Source organism: Micromys minutus, assembly GCF_963924665.1.
Source record: "Micromys minutus genome assembly, chromosome: 21".
Lineage (NCBI taxonomy): Eukaryota > Metazoa > Chordata > Mammalia > Rodentia > Muridae > Micromys > Micromys minutus.
The window spans coordinates 22,544,661-22,561,388 of record NC_137956.1 but is presented as its reverse complement, the minus strand read 5'-3'; the positions used below and the strand labels follow the sequence as shown (position 1 = coordinate 22,561,388).

General features: G+C 46.4%; 1 protein-coding gene across 2 annotated transcripts in view; it reads left to right on the top strand.

Annotated features, from left to right (window-relative positions):
* TBC1D2B (TBC1 domain family member 2B) overlaps nucleotides 1-16,728 on the top strand; it is a 65,937-nt gene that overhangs the window by 25,866 nt on the left and 23,343 nt on the right. For both annotated transcript variants that reach the window (XM_080934632.1, XM_080934633.1), the window contains exons 3-6: nucleotides 2,695-2,863; nucleotides 12,379-12,542; nucleotides 14,190-14,428; nucleotides 15,381-15,764. In XM_080934632.1, the coding sequence (XP_080790758.1) occupies nucleotides 2,695-2,863; nucleotides 12,379-12,542; nucleotides 14,190-14,428; nucleotides 15,381-15,764 (956 nt within the window). The remainder of the gene's footprint in view (nucleotides 1-2,694; nucleotides 2,864-12,378; nucleotides 12,543-14,189; nucleotides 14,429-15,380; nucleotides 15,765-16,728) is intronic.

Sequence of the window (16,728 nt, the reverse complement as noted above, 5' to 3'; positions counted from 1 at the left end):
AGGAAGCCATTCATCCAGCCATGCCCTGTTTCACGTGAGCCTTTCTGCGGCTCGCTGTTAGTTATGCTATTATGGACAGAGAGGGGAACCTTAATTTACATGCAAAAACTGGTGCACCCTATGGGAACTATAGCCTCATGAAGATATCCCTGTTCCTTGTGACGACTCACTCCTTCACAGGCTAGATTGAAACTAGATTGATTTAGAAAGCCTTCTGGGGGCTGGGATTGTGGCTCTGTGGGGGAGTACTGGCCTAGCAAGCACAAGAGCCTGATGCTCATGAGGCGTATCCAATCCTCCCCCGCCTACCTCACTGATGCCAGTTCCTCACTCCAGCACTGGGGTGAGGGAATGGCCGTCGTCCAGTGTTCTTTCCCTTGGGACTTTTCTGGAGCATGCATGCACTTTGCTGTATGCAGAGGTGTCCAGCAAAACCAAAACTAAAACAGCAATAACCATAAAAATATACTCAGGGCTAGAGATGTGGTTCCATGGTTAAGCACACTTGCTGTTCTTTGAGAGGACCTAAGTTCAATTCCCAGTACCCCATGATTTCAGTCCCAAAGGATCTGACCCCCTTTTCCTAACCTCCGTGGGTATCAGACATGTACATAGTAATACATATACAGCAAAGTATTCAAAAACACACACAGACACACAGACAGGTAGATAGGCAAGCAAGCAAGTTTGAAAGATCATTTCTACAGGAGACTCCAGTAGAAATCATCTCACAGCATGGCCTCTCATGGTCTCCCTGAAGACCCTTTCCGTCCCATACCCTCCAGCGCCTCTAAAGTCTTTCCTGCGTGGGCCGTGAGTTTTTGTGGTAATAAGTACCTTGCCACATCAGAGTGACAACACCTGCTCTTGAGTGGCCTCCCGACCTCGTTGGCAGCCCACACAGGAAAGCAGTGCACTAACGGACTGTAGCGATGGGTACAGTTGGGCTTGTTTCCTGACCAGGCCTAGAACTGCCGTGCTCTTACTCAAGTTGGGTGTGTGCGAGACCAGCCTTCAGGAAGTGTGTGGAACAGCTCTACCTTTCTCTGAAGTAAAGAGTAGACTTCAGTGTGCCTGTGACCTAGCCCAAGTACTCACACATGGTGAATGCTGGCTGTGTTTTGGCTGAACAGTTGTTCAGTTTCTGAACAATGTTCTCTCTGCTTACTGGCCATGTGAGTTACTGCCAAGGCCAATGAACTGTCCTTTAGGGTAACAGTCCTGTGTCATTGTTGCTGTTCCCTCAGCTCCTAGTGCTTAAGACGTGACAGCGTGTCCACGAGCTGTATGCTGGTCCCTAACAGCAGCCCCTCATTCCTGTCACGATCAGGGTACCTTCACGGGGCATTCTCCGACTGACACAGTAGTCAAGTTGGTGAGTGACCTGCAAAGTGAGAGCCTGTAGAAGGCTTTCCCAGCTAGTCCTAGAATCGTCTATCTCTGAGGATCATTGCTGCCTAGGGTGTTTTGGGCCCTGCTGTCTTGACTAGTCTTTGGTGGACACCAGTCCTTAGGTGTCCTGGGGTATGCCTGTTCTATTAGAAATTAATTTTCTTCTTAACTGTCAGGGGTTAGCAGTTATAGTCTTGTTGTGTTTTCACATTAATGTTGTGAATACTTTATTTAAAAGACATGAAGTTCTGTTTACAAACATTACTTGTTTTCAGGACATTGCCAACTGGGAAAAATACAAAATGTTTAGATTGTTAGAATGGTTGCTTTAAACATTATGCAAAATGAATAACAGTGTTATCTTCATGTTTATTAGATGGCTTCACTAATTGCTCTTTTTATTATGATATTTTTATTTCCTACCCCTACTGCCTTTCTAATTTTGAAACAATTTAGCATGTTATTTGAAACAAGTATTATTCAAGGTGTAAATATTGTTATTTTCAAGTAAATCTTGGGCATCATATAATAATATGAATGTAATTATTACCTGGAATATCCCTCAGAGGCTACATTAAAAGATTTTTATTTTATTTATGTGTATGAGTATTTGGCTGCATGCATATGTTAAGGTCTCCACATGACTGCAGTACCCTTGGAGGCCATAAGAGGGCGCCATGTTTCTTGGAACTGGAGTTTTAGATGGATATGTGCTGCCCGGTAGGTGCTGAGAACTGAACTTGGATCCTTTATAAGTGCATCCACTGCTATTAATCACTGAGCCAACACTCCAGTCCTCAAAGCTTCCATTTTAAAGAAAAGGTTTGGGTGCCAATGCTTTTTGTCTGTGAGTTTGCAGAGTTCCCGTCCTTCGAGAAACCATATTTTCTCGCCGTCACAGTTTACAGATGCTAGAAAACATGCTTCTATCTAATCTTTCCATTTCCTAAGAGAAAGGATATACAGAGCTGAGCCTTGCTGTACCATTTTCAAATAGCAGCTTAATCCTGGAAATGATTCCTTGTCACACAGTTATTGATCTACAAGACTAGAGGGAAATTCTAGCCTTTTCTCTCTGCCTGGACTGACACTGTCAAATTTTGGTGGCCTTAAAGCACATCACAACCCTACTTTGAGAAGCATGGCTCTGCTTTAGATGAAGAAAGCTCACAAGCACAAAAGCTACCCAAGGTCTAGATCTTTTTAATGTAGTGTGTATCAAAATGCGCGATTACATGTGTGGCTGACATAGGTTTCCTATGAAAGTTTGTGTTAACTAACGGTTATTTACCTTTCTTTCAGATATAATTTTCCAGCACCCAAATCCTTCTGCAGAAAAAGCCAGAACAGTGCTCGCTGTGGAAGCCGCCCCTGGAGAGCTGGTGGGAGACCGGGCTGCTCACCAGCCAGCCCCCGGGCATCCGAATTCCATTAACTTTTACTCCCTGAAGCAGTGGGGCAGTGAGCTCAAGTGAGTGTTTGGGAAGTAGCGTGTGCTGCTGAAGATGGATTCTCTCTGTAATGGGTCATGATGTGGGTCGTATGTTCATGTGTGGCATTAGAAAGCTGCTCGTTTATGAAGGGCCTTTGTGCTCTGCTGCACACTTTGACATAGGTCAGTTTTTTAAAGCTGTAAACAGTATGCCTGGTTTTTTCTGGACCATACCGAGTATCATCACATGGTTTCATCTGATTGCCTGACTGTTCCGTAGACCAGATGGCTGCCATACTACAAAGCCTGAAACTGAGGGAGGTGTATCCTCGTCGGGGATGACCAGGCTTCCCGATGAGGGCTGGGCTTGTCCTCCCAGCCTTACCCTCTCCCTAAATCTCAGGGCTGGTGCAGAGACTCGCTGTGGGGTTCTGTTCTCTGACTGTGTGTGGGCCAGTGAGAATGGAGGTAGGTTTTTGTCTGTTTTATGTGTCTCACTTTATGAGTTTTTAAGAAAAGCCTTTTTGAGATATAATTTACCCATTTACAGTATAGTATTTGGTTGGTTTTCATATACTCAGAGTTATACAATCAATCTGACAACATTTTGTTGTGTTTGTTTGTTTTTCTTTCTTAGCTATGGTCTTGTTAAATAGCCAAGGCTAGTCTTGAACTTGCAACTACCCTCCTTTCTCAACTTCCTCAGTCTGGTATTATAGACATATGTGGGCCTGACTCGATTTTAGAACATTTTCTTCATCCCCAAAAGGCAGCTTTTATACAGTTCCTTCCTGCCTCTTCCCTTCTTCCCACTCTCCCCACTCTCCCCACCTCAGTCCTAAGCAGATCTGCTCTCTGCTCTCTGTGTGGATTTGATGATTCTGAACCTTTCAAGTAAGTGGGATTGTACAGTGTCCTGTATGGCTTTCTCCACTTTACATAATGTTTCCATGCTCGCCTAAAGCATTCTTACTGACTGAGCCATCTCCCCAGCCCCTGTTGTCACCTTTTTTAATCTTACCCATCCTACTAGTGTGAGTCGGATGGGGTCTTACTGTTGGATTGTTTGAACCTCCTTGATGATACCAACATTGAGCATCTTTCCCCACATGGTCATTGGCACATCATCCTTGGAGCAGCATTTTGTTGGGTCTGTTCAGATTCTTTGCCTATTTTTTTGAATCAGCTTTTCTTTTTTCTTTTAAGATTTATTTATTATATGTAAATACACCGTAGCTGTCTTTAGACACACCAGAAGAGGTCATCAGATCTCATTACAGATGGTTGTGAGCCACCATGTGGTTGCTGGGATTTGAACTCAGGATCTCTGGAAGAGCAGTCTTAACCGCTGAGCCATCTCTCCAGCCCTCTTTGCCTATTTTAAATCACATTGGTTTTTTATTACTGACTTGTATGTGTTACTTAAATGAAGGTGATTCATCAATGTTCACAGCAATACATTTGGTGGCCACAGAATCTTAGAAAATTTGGCTTACGTTAGACATGGGAGTTAGTAGGAAGGTTTTTACATTTTTGGGACACCTGAAAGCTTTCTGCCCTACTGTAGGATCCTCGTGATGTTTTCAAGTTTCATCAAGGTAGCAGTATATAAGCACCTCGTTTCCTTTTATGGCTAAGTGTATACTATCCTAGCTCCGTTTCCCGCTGCCATGATAAAGCAATCTGACAAAAGCAACCAGTGCACTGTCAGACAGCTGTGGCTCGGCAGTCTCCCTGGATGTTCAGAATGTCGTAGAAGCCACCTTGTAAAAATACACTGTTTTAGCAAGTGTCTTCCCCATACTTCTTTATACATATGCCTTTGTGTCTGGTTGCATATGATAAAGTCCTTTTTGTGTGTTTTCAGTTCTTCAGACCTTTGTATTGGCTGAGTAGAATGTGACAGGGGTCTCAGCACCTCAGAAGGCCAGCACTTGCAGAAGAGATTACTATGAGGCCTGTCCACTCTGCCCCCACCCCTGGTCTCTTCCATTTTATCCATGTTCCACCCCACTTTCCACTGACCACATGCTCACCCTGCATCCAAGAGTCATGGGTGGCAGCTGTTCCGAGCCTCTTCCTTTGACACTTGAGTGTCAGCAGTGTGACTCTAGTCTGTCCCTTGAGTATCTGTTTTCCAAAAATCTCCGTCTCTGAGCCTCTGCATTCTGGCCATTTGCTTCTTCTTCATCTTCGACCCTCGGCCTCACCACATATAGGCTATCTCGTGGCGTCCCACTTGCCTTGTGAACATCTGACTCATCTGATAGAGGCCCCACTCAGTATCGCCCAGCCCCTAGGGGAAGAGGGTGGAGGAGGCAAGGGGAAGGCTACCTCCCCCAGGCCCGGCACCATATTGTGCTTCTTAGTAAAGAAGGGGTTCTGTGCTCCTAAAAACATCAGGAAACCACAGAGGCTCTTGCTTCATTTTTCGTGTGAAAAAGCTGAGGCTTAGAGAATTAAAGTGACTTGCTCAAGGCTGCATTACAGAAGTGTGTGGCGGAACTGAAAGGCTCACCCCGGTCCCTCCAACGAGGACTGCGTATCCTTTCATTCTTCTGCATAAGAACGTACCAGAGCTGGGCATGATACCTACAGTGGCCAGCCTGGGTTGCCTGGCAAGACAGAGTCTCAGTAAAACAACACGAATGTACGTGGGGGGCTGTTGGTTAGCCAGGGGTGTAGGGCGTATGCAGGCCCCAGAGGAGACAGCGAATGAGGTGGAGTCAGACCTACGATGCTGGGCGCTTCCCATTTCCCAGAGCTCCCAGTCTCTCCACCTAGAAAAGCAAACACACGTCAGCTTTGTTCGTGACGACTCTCTGAACAAGTTCGGAGGTACTGTCAGCAGGAGCAACCCAGCTGCGCTGTCATGGCGCTGCATGGTGTAAGAGGCAGACTCCCGGAGAGGATTCTCAGCCGTACCGCTTCATAGGCCGCTGTCTCAAGGAAGTCGCCCTTCTGGGCCTTTGTGTCTCATTTGTAAGTAACGGTGCATTCCTCATGGGATGGTCTAGATGGGAGACAGTTAATATGAACCAACAGCATGGAGCAACATGGGACTTGGTTTTTAGGAAAGAGAATGTCACCACTGTTGGTCTTGTGACAAGCGGCTCCCTGTGGAGTTCCAGGAATCTGCTCTCTGCAGCAGGATGCTCAGACAAGTCTCAGGTGGTTATAGATAGATAGATAGATAGATAGATAGATAGATAGATAGATAGATAGATAGATAGATAGATATAGATATTTTTTTTTAATGTGTGGTTACGTATTAGGAAGGTGAAACAAAGTGGTCTGAGTGAATGGAGAACCTGTTTTGTTTTTTTTTAATGGTTCCAGGGATTGCAACATGCTGAGCAAGCTCCTGCCTTCTGAGCTACAACCCTAACACAGAGAGAACTTCATAGCCTTAGAAATAGTAAAGCTATTTTTCCCTAAAAGGAGTGGCTCAAGTGTTGTATTTTTGTAATGGATTCAAGCTAGTGCTAAACTGCTTGTGGTCAGGGTGGAGGCTAGCCATGTGTTTGTGTGTGCACTTACTGTATCCACCAGTTCAGTTGGGGCCCTCTGGGAGACTCCCCTGATGAACTGAGTTTAAACTTCACACTGTCGTACAAGACTTGAGGTCCTTGCTCCTACAGCTGAGATAGAAATGCACAGGACTCTAACAGCCGGTGGCTGTCTTAGTGACTTAGTTCAGTTGTCATGAAAGAGCATGACCAAGGTGGCTTATAAAACAGAATGTTTGCTTTGGGGCTCACGGTTAGAGTTAGAGTCTCCATGGCTCTGCTGCAGTAGCCGAGAGCTTACATCCTAACCCACACGTAGGAAGCAGAGAGACGTAACTGGAAGTGACCTGGGCTTATGAAACTTCAAAGACCAGTGACCTTCCTCTTCCAACAAGCGGCACCTCCTAAGCCTTCCCAACGAGTTCCACCTACCGGGTAGCAAGTAGTCAGATATATGGGGAGCATTCTCCTTTGCACAACCACAGATGCCCATTGTAACTGTTCTTGCACTATATGATTGAATCGCTTAGTAATCCTTAAGATATAGGAGATTTATTTTCCTTTAAAAATGAGTTAGATGCATAGGGGGAAACTGATAAAGGCGGTTGTGCCACTAAAATATTGTTGAGAGACAGTAGGTAGCATGGTTGTGAAGAATTAGAAAAAGACTTGTTAAAAGCCTGTAAGATTCTAGGTTTACATTGTAAGTGTATGTCCTTATTCCCTTAAGAGCAGCAGCAGCAAAACAGGATTAGAAAAGTCAGGTGACATCGCACATGTGTGCTTTATCCTGGCAGGCAGGCCCACTTAGACGCTCCTGCTTAGGCACCTCCGCTGCAGGTGTACTTTTACCTAGTTGCCTGCTTCAATGAATTTGTCATTTAACTTACCAGCCATCTAGACCGTGCCAGGTAAAGGAGCTAGACCTCGAGTGAAATTCCAGGTGGATGTGAATAATCACTGCCTCATGGGGTCTGGATTGTTAGTGCTCAGCAGTGGGTCAGGTGGATGGATGGACACACACACACACACACACACACACACACACCACTTCCCAGATGAATGGGAAGGCTGAGCTTGCTGGAAACCTTTTTCTATTGCTGGAAACCTTGTTCTATTGCTGACTGCTTCCTGGCCCTTCATTTCTGCTTTCCTCATGACCCCTCGAGCCCGGTAGCAACGTCACTTGTGTGTGTGACTGAGATTCCCAGGAATCCACTGGTTTTGTCATCTAGGCTTGGTGGTGACTCAATTCTTTCAGAGCCCCATTTCAAGGAGAAGGCAACCCTAGCCCAAGCCAGTGTCCAGATATCTGGTGCATTTGGGGAAGTCATTCATGTCTGTGGCTGGGTGGTACTTGTTTATATTTTCCTTGTTTGTGGCATAGCTCAGCCTTTGCCAAGGCCTATGAGGCTTGTAGTCATGTTGTTGTCTCATGGGTGTTTTCAGAACCAGGCCTTCTGGAGCAGAAACACAGGGACGGTGGTGGGAGAAGTTGGTCAAGCTGTGTGTGTGTGTGTCTGTGTCTGTGTCTGTGTGTGTGTGTGTGTGTGTGTGTGTGTGTGTGTTGCTGTTGATGTCTAGTCTTTCCTCACACCTTCCTGGAGCACAGGCTGCTTGTACCCAGCACTTGTCTCTAACACTTCTTCTCCATCATGGTTGGAACCACACACTTCCAGGGACCTGTTCATTCTCAGGACTGCTTTAGCTTTAAAGGAATCATAGCTGTGGCTTGCAGACTAGAAGACCATGGCTAGGATGTCTGTCTGTGCCCTTATCTAAGGCCATCAAGAACCAGCTAGCCCAAGTCTCATATCCTATTTAGAGTTAGCAACTATGGGAGGGAGAGCAGTTGCTCTCTCCCGCTGGTACTGCTGGAGCTACTTGTTTCAGGAGCCAAGTTCTTGGTGTCCTGGATCAACCCATTCTGCTCTCTTAGCCTTTCTCGTTGACTCAGATAACCCAGCACGACCTCCCCAACGCAAGATCCTTCATGTAGTCACAGCAGCAGAGTTCCTTTCCTGGGATTTAGCTATGCACATCGTGGGCAGTGGGCATGGTTTAGCCCACCACAGTGGGCTTTCCCTTGGTGCTCGCTCTCTCGTTCGAGCACGCTCTCCCCCTCCCCTTACCCCTCTTCTCTGCACTTTTCCATCTCCTGTTGGACACTGTTGGAGCAGGCTCATAGGTGCTGGGAATGTACGGGGTCGAGGAAATCATTTGTGAGACTTCCTTTTCTTCCAGAGCAACTGTTTTAAAATCATCTTCTCCAGTACTCAGTAAGAAAACAGCTGCCAGGTCTTAGGCTAGTGTAATCACCGCGTTCTGGGCACTCGGTGTTAAAACTACGTGTGTGTGCTTGTGTGCATGTGTGCACAGAGCGATCGATGCCTTCACATATTTTGCCAGCGGGATGGAACCTGTGTGTACTATGTGATTTTTTTTTTTTTTTTTTTTTTTTTTGGTTCCCCTGAAACTTTACATTACTTTACTAAATTCAAATACAAGGCACTAAACCATGCTTTTAAAAACACAAATATTGGGAGGCAAAGGCAGGCAGATCTCTGAGTTGGAGGCCAGCCTGGTCTACAGAGCTACAAAAACGTAAATATGAAGGGACTCGATGAATCAGTGAATAGAGTGATTGTAGCTTAAGCGTTGGGGCTGATTTTGGATTCCCAGTACCCACGGGAAAGCCAAGCACTGGTATCCACATCTGTAACCCCAGTCCTGAGGAGGGGCTCCTGAAATCTTCCTGGCCAGCCAGTCTAGCTAACACAGTGAGTGCCAGGCTCAGGGAGACCTTTTAACAAAAATGGAGGGATAATGAGATGACTGACAGATGTCCACCACCGAGCCTGACTACCTGCGATCTGGAAAGCTGTCCTCTGGCGTCCTCCACACATGGTGCACATCCCGTCTCCTCCCAGTAAATAAGCAAAGTGCTTATTTTATGAGTATGACTGTTTTGTGTGTATGTGTACTGCATATATGCCTGGTACCACAGAGACCAGGCGTCATAACTCCTGGAACTGGAGTTACAGGCAGTTGGGAGAAGCCAGTTGCTGTTAATTAGATTTCTCGCCCATGCCCAGACAGACCACACCAAACACAGTTCCACGTGGAGAGGTTTTAATAGAACGGGATGGGTCAAGGCCGGGTGAAGAGAAGAAGAGAAAGAGAGAGAGGAGGAGGGGTTTCGGTCTTTTGTAGGGGTAGTGACATCACTTGCTCCCAGGTGGAGATGGGATTCAGAACTGATGTCTTCTGGGAATGCTTTGGCTGTTTCCATGGCAATTGATATGCTAGGTTCTTGTCACCTGTGGGTGGAGCCATTGCTGGAGGAAGGGGCTATCCTAATGCCAACACCAGTGGTGTTCATTGGGAATCACATCCAGAGTTGCTTGTAACCACTGAGCCATCTCTCTAGCCAAAAAAAAAAGATACTTGATCCTGACACCTGGTCCTCACAGATGTATACACAGGAAACACAATTGAACATATGTGTGCACACAGCAATAAATACTAGAAATAAAGTACTGAGATGTCGCTGTTTTATACAACAGTGCATCTGACTAGTTCAAACTAGAGACTCTAATTTTCCTTCTCACGTTCAGTTTGCCTCAGCAAACACCAGTGATGCGCAGGTTTCTCCTGGTTTAGCAGCCATATTGAGGTATGGCTTGTCTGTCACTTATTTTAGGAGTAGAAGCTGAAGAATGTTAAGAAAATTACACCCCACAGAAACATCTCTATAATCAAACAGTACTGCTGTGTGTCGGGGCACATGCCTGTAATCCTCGAATCCGGGAGGCAGAAGCATGCAAATCTCAGTAAGCTTGAAGCCAGCTTGGTCTGTAGTTCTGGGCCAGCAAGAGCTATATAGCAAGACCCTGTCTGATGGGATGGAAGGGAGAGAGAATGTGTATATATATTCCCTCACGAGCCCTCCCTTGGTCCCTGGCCTCAGGCAGCCTCCAAGCCGCTTTCTTTAACTACGGCTGTGCTTTGATAAGATTAAAGTGGATGAGCTCTTGTGGCCTATAGCCAGTCATTTCATCATTTACTTGGCATAAGTCTTCAGAGTGACTGCTCCTGTTCACACTCCCACCAACACTTCCTGGCGAGTTCCAGTTGCTCCACGTCCTCCCAAACACTGGGAATCACTGTTGTTTTTAATCTTAGCTGTTGGGGGTGTGATTCATTTTTTAACTAGTATATGTATTTCAGTGTACCACATGGATGGCTAGTGCCTATGGGAGGCCAGAAGCAGTTGGATGCTCTGCAACTAAGTTATAAATGGTGTCAAGTTGTCATGTGTGTGCTGGGTCTTCTGCAAGAGCAGCAGGTGACCTTATTCACTGAGCCACCTCTTCAACCTTGATGTTATCTTACTAAGCATTCCTAGACAGCCGCCTTTCAGCTTAGAATGGCTTACATGGTAGGATTATGTTGTAGTAAACCCAAAAGTAAATTGAAAATACAAAAAGACAAACATGCATTTTATATACCTAACCCCACAAAAGTTATGTCTGAGCTTCACGTGCTCCGTAGAGGACCTGTTCAGTTCACCCTTGGTATGGCGTGGCTCGCCGGAAGTTACTCCCAGCCCTGTGTCTTTCTGCGCAGCAGTAGCCCAGGAAAAATCAAGCTTCAGAGCATGATTTGCAGCGAATGTGAATTGCTTTGGAAACATTTAAAAAAAATTTTTTTAAAAGAAAATCATAAGTCCAACTTTACAAGTTGGGAAACTATGTGTTTTTCTTTTATTGTTCTTTTTTTCTAAATTTATTTTTCTCATCTCTTGATCACTTTTCAAATTGAGTTGTTCATTTATCTTATTGGGCTTTAAGCATTCTTAAATATTCTGATTATGAGCCTTTTGTCAGGTATATATTTTGTAAATATTTTCCAAAAGAGAAAAGTTTTAATAAATTCAATTCTTCTTATTTTTGTCTTACAGACTGTCTTTTCGAGTTCTCTTCAGAAAGTGTCTAACGTGGGGATTGTGGAGATAGCTCAGTGAGGGAATAAACTTGACTTGAGTCTGGGCCCCAGGCTCCCGTGTGAAAAGCTAGATGTGTGTCTGTCATTGGGGATCTGGAGAGAGGCTGATCTCTGCAGTTCATTGCCCAGCCTAGCAAAGTGGGTGGTGAGCCTGGTTCAGAGAGGAACCCTGTCTCAAAAAATCAGCTGGGAAGGGATTGAGGCAGACACCTAAAGTTGACCTTTGGCCTGCACATGCATGTGTGCACACATACATACAAAAAGGGAAGAAAGTCTAAGTTAATGTAAAAAGCACTTTCTCCTGTGTTTTCTACAAGTTTGTGTTTCAGTAGGGCATGTTTTGTTTCTGTTTTGAAATAAGACTTCACTGTACAGCCCAGGCTGACCTGGAACTTAGGATCCTTCTGCTCCGGCTTCCTAAAGGCTGGGATCACAGGATTATGCCACAGTAACCTGCTCTATGGTATATCTTGAGTTCATTTGTATGTGTGGTGTGTAGTAAGGTTCAAGCTTATTTCATTCTATATATAACTGGTTCTGACAATGCCATTTCCCCACTTGAATCTCTTTACATTCTTGCTGACAGTCAGGCGACCATCGGTGTAAGGAGTGGTGAACATGGGTAATGCAGTCTGTGTTCTGGTGTCTCTTACGAAATGCTGGCATGTTGACAAGGGCAGTTCTCATAAGAATATATTCACTGGTGAAAGTATAAAGCCCAATGTGAAGCTCCCCGGCTTCAGAATAGCTCATCTAGCTGTACAGAAGTCCACTGAGATGCATAGACTTCGGGTCTGGTTAATCACAGTGTGTGATTTTTTTAAATAAGTTTTTGGGGATTCTTTGGTTTTTAAGAAATTCTTCAATTTAACTTTGCATTGCTGCTTTCTGAGATACGAATATCAGCGTATACTCATACTGCCAATGTGTGTTTTCTCATTGTCTGTATTCTCACCAACATTTGGTACTATCAAATCTTCATTTTACCAGTCCTAAATACAGCTGTGTTTTGCTTTGCCCTCTCTTGTTTTTAAATAGAAATTCAATGTCATCATTTCGCCCTGGGAGAGGGAACAGTGAGAGTCGCAGGACCGTGTTTTACACAAATGAAGAATGGGAACTTCTAGACCCACCTCCTAAGGACCTAGAGGAGTCCCTCGTACAGGAAGACAGGAAAAAGCCAATGCCTGAGGGGAGTAAAGGTGTGTATGTGCCCATGCCTTGTTGCACCTGCGCCCTCTTGCCCAGGTGTGTATGTACCTGTGCACTGTTTCACCTGCACCCTGTTGCTCACGTGTGTATGGACCTGTGTACTGTTGCACCTGTGCCCTCTTGCCCAGGTGTGTATGGACCTGTGTACTGTTGCACCTATGCCTTCTTGCCCAGGTGTATATGCACCTGTGCACTATTGCACCTGTGCACTATTGCACCTGTGCACTGTTGCACCTGCACCCTGTTGCTCAGATGTGTATGCACCTGTGCACTGTTGCACCTGTGCCCTGTTGCTGTCTGTGCTGCATTTGTTACTCCATGGATGTAGGAGACATTGTCTGGCTAAGTCCTTGGAAACATGAAGTGGTAGGGCCTTGTGTTATGGGGGGGGGGGGGAGATCAGGGTAGGGGGTAGGGGCAATAATTCATAAAGGTTTGTAAAGTGCTGCAAGGAATAAATGTCCCGTGTAGCTTGGTGTCTGCAAACTTCTTCCAGGAGATTTACACCTCTCATGCCTCTGCATCACAGAGATGCTGACTGAAGAAACTTTGTACTTACTAAGCCAGCCAGTGTGTCATACACCTATAGTTTAGGGCCAGGGAGGTCAAAGCAGGTGGACTGCATGTTTCAGAGGAGTCTAGGCTGTATATCAAGACTCTGTCTCAGAAACACACGCGCGCGCGCACACACACACACACGCACACGCACACGCACACGCACACACACACACACACACGCCATCTTTAGTTACAGAAATGAGAGATGTACTCAAAAAGAAAACACGGTATCATAGATTATAGAGAACTGGTTGGATTAATCAGATTCCTATTACTGTATCAAGTACCTGAGTGAGGGACACTATCTTAAGGAGAGAGAAGATTTATTTTGGTTCACATTTGTAGAGATTTTAGCCTGTGACCAACTGAACCCATCGCTTTGCGTATAGAGGTGCATCACTGTGGGAACCTGTGACCAGAAAGCAAAAGAAAGAAGGCAGCCTGGGGCACTACTGTCTTGAAGACTTCTCGTTAAGCTCCTAGTTTTCATTAGATCCAGCAAGCTGCTGGCTTAAGTCACATGGGCCTTTTGGAGACATGCTAGATACAAACAAGGCCCCAAGTCAGAAGCATGTGCCTCTGTGAGTGTCATGAAGCCAGCACACCAGGCATCCAGGGCCACCGGTGCCAGCTGCTGCTCACCTGTCGTCCAGAGTCTGCCCGGCCCCAGGGGGCTGCTGTGTGCTTCTCACAGCACTGCTGGATGCCTTTGTCTGTCCTAGTCTTAAATAATCAAACAGCCATAGTACTTCTGCATCTCGAGCTTGTATTTTTGAGTGTGCATTTGAAGCTATCCTTGCTAACAATTACTTGGATCATTTATTATGGAAAGTCACACTTAAGAAGCCAGGGATTGCCTGGTGCACCTCAGTTTTCTTCACAGTGCTCATACTGTGGTCTTCTGTAGAGAGTGGTCCGGCAAGGAGTGTCTGCTGGCTTTAGACCTATTGGCATTCTCTACAATGAAGCAGGGCGCAGAGACATATCTTCTTGTTGATGAGTCCACAACCCCCAGAAGATGATTTGTAAAAATACCAGAAGGTTTGACTTGCTCCAAAAAACCTTTTTTTTAAATATAGGAGTCACTAGTTCAGGATTCCCCTTTGAATTTGGACGGAACCCTTACAAAGGAAAGCGCCCCTTGAAAGACATAATTGGGTCATACAAAAACCGCCACAGCAGCAGCGATCCTTTGATGGAAGGAGCATCGTCTGGGAGCAGCGGATGTCTCACTAAGCCAGTTCCCGAAATGCAGCTGCAGATTCAAAGCCAGCAGGAGGAGCTGGAGCAACTCAAGAAGGACCTATCCAGTCAGAAGGTAACCGTCTCGTGATTTCTGTGTATTCTCAGTGGCTCAAAGACCTAGGGGTAAAGCTCTTGTTACCCAGGAGCCCTTTCCTAAAGCCCGTACTGCTGAGGCTACCATCCTGTGCCCTGAGCTATGCCCGTGTTTAGACAAAGACCCTAGACCACGGGCAGGCTACAAGGTGCTCCTCTCTACACCCACGCCCAGTCAGTCCCTCAGCCCTGAATTCCCTCAAGTTTCCACATCCTGTCAGACAATAGCATTTTTCTAAGCTGGTAAGAATTTCTTCTGCCTAATTGCTGAACAGCTCAGTGAACTTTAGAGCCTGAATCCCTCCCTCCTTTTATTTTATTTTTAATTATATGTATGAGTATGTAAATGCAGGCATCCATGGAGGCCAGAAACCAGTGTCAGATTCAGTGAGCCTCCTAATGTGGGCTCTGGAAGCCAAACTCGGAACCTCTGCAAGAGCAGTGTGTACTCTTAACTGCTGAGTCAGCTTCCTAGACACACACGCACACACGCATCCATGCACACCCTTCTATTTATTCATTTATTTTTGGGACAGCATCTCACTGTGTCATCTAGGCTGGCATGGGGCAGTCGATCCCCCGGCCCACACTGGAATCACAGGCATGTGCCACCATGCAGTACTTCATAGATCCCTTAGCGCTGATAAGCATGTGCCAGGAACCATTGCTAATTACAGCGTGCACATCCATTATTTCCTGTTTCCTATTATTGTTCTCTTCAGGCTGTATTTGTGGAGTACATTTTTTTCCTCTCTATTTTTGAAATCTTTCAAGAGGAAGCTCAATATTAAAATGTTTCCAGTGGGGCTTCTTTCTGCGTTTCCTCAAATTCCAGTGATTACTTATATAACACTGTTATGATTTCTGTTATTTTTTTCTCCCCCACACCCCAGCTTTCTTACCCTTTACTTCATTATCTTCTTGGCTCCTAGGAGCTCATTCGGCTGCTCCAGCAGACAGTCCGGTCATCACAATATGACAAGTACTTTACGAGCCACCAAATAAGCCAGGGGGTCCCAAGGGACACACTGGAGCTCCTCCACCACAAGGACGAGCAGATCCTGGGCCTCAGCGGCCAGCTGGAGAGGTTTGGCCTGGAGAAGGAAAGTCTCCAGCAGGAAGTGAGGACGCTGAAGAGCAAAGTGGGAGAGCTCAACGAGCGGCTGGGGATGCTGATGGAGACCATCCAGGCCAAGGACGAGGTCATCATCAAGCTCAGCGAATGTGAGGGAAGCGTGTCTTCGCCCACCGTGGGGCCCAGCTCTCCTTTGGCCACCCCAGCCAGCAGGGACCAGCTGGAGCTGGACAGGCTAAAAGTAAGGGCAGGGTGTGGGCTGGCTTTCTAGATAGACATTGCAAACTCGGCTCCATCCGCATTGACCCCTAGAGGTCTGGTTGTCAGGAGCTAGTCTGGTCAGAGCAGAGCGGTGGCGGGGTGCGGTGGCGGGGTGCAGAAAGAGGTTGTATGGTCAGATCTCAGGCATTTTCAAGAACTGCCTCAAAAGCACTGCTGCCATTGCCATTGTTGTCTGGGACATCTTCAGCTATTCCTGTTCCTGGTTTAGGAATAGCTGAAACACCCTCAAGACTTCATTATGCCAAAGAAGTTGTCAGTTTCCCCTCTGTGTACAAAAATACAAACACAGACTAACTAGTACAGCCTCCCACAGGCCTGAGTAAGAATATCGTCCCCGTAGTCAGACTAGGACCAGCTGGGAAGGTGGACCCAGCTCCAGGCACTCCGGAATAGGAGCCTGCTCACTCAGTCACTGCCCAACATGAGAAGTCCTGCACTTACAGGAAAGGACAGAGCTGTCTTCCCAGTGCCCCCTCTCTCTCAGGAAGCCCAGGGTTGAGAGGCTGACTCCTGAAGAGAAAGGACCTGGAGTGATAGGAGGAGGAGGAGCACGCTCCCTGTGGGAAGCAGGGCAGCCTGCCTCTCATGCCTGTAGAGCATCCTGCTGGTCCAGAGCAGAGAGCTGAACCTGAACCATGTGGGCTGCTGTGAGGAAGGCTGTAGAGAAGACCAGCACGTCTTTACCGTCAGCAGCTCCTGAGACTCTCTACCAGAGATGTTTTATGGAGACAGGCATCTTCAGGACGTTAGGTAGAGCCCAGCTGACTCCAGCAGACCCTGGTATTCCCATGCAGCTATCAGCTCTAGGTGTCCGAGTTCCGAGTGGAGTTTATCCTTGAAGGGTCCGGGTGTGTTACCGTTGAGGTCATTATAGAGCCTCCACTTCATGGCTTCCACCTTTCACTCACCAGCAGTTGTGATCA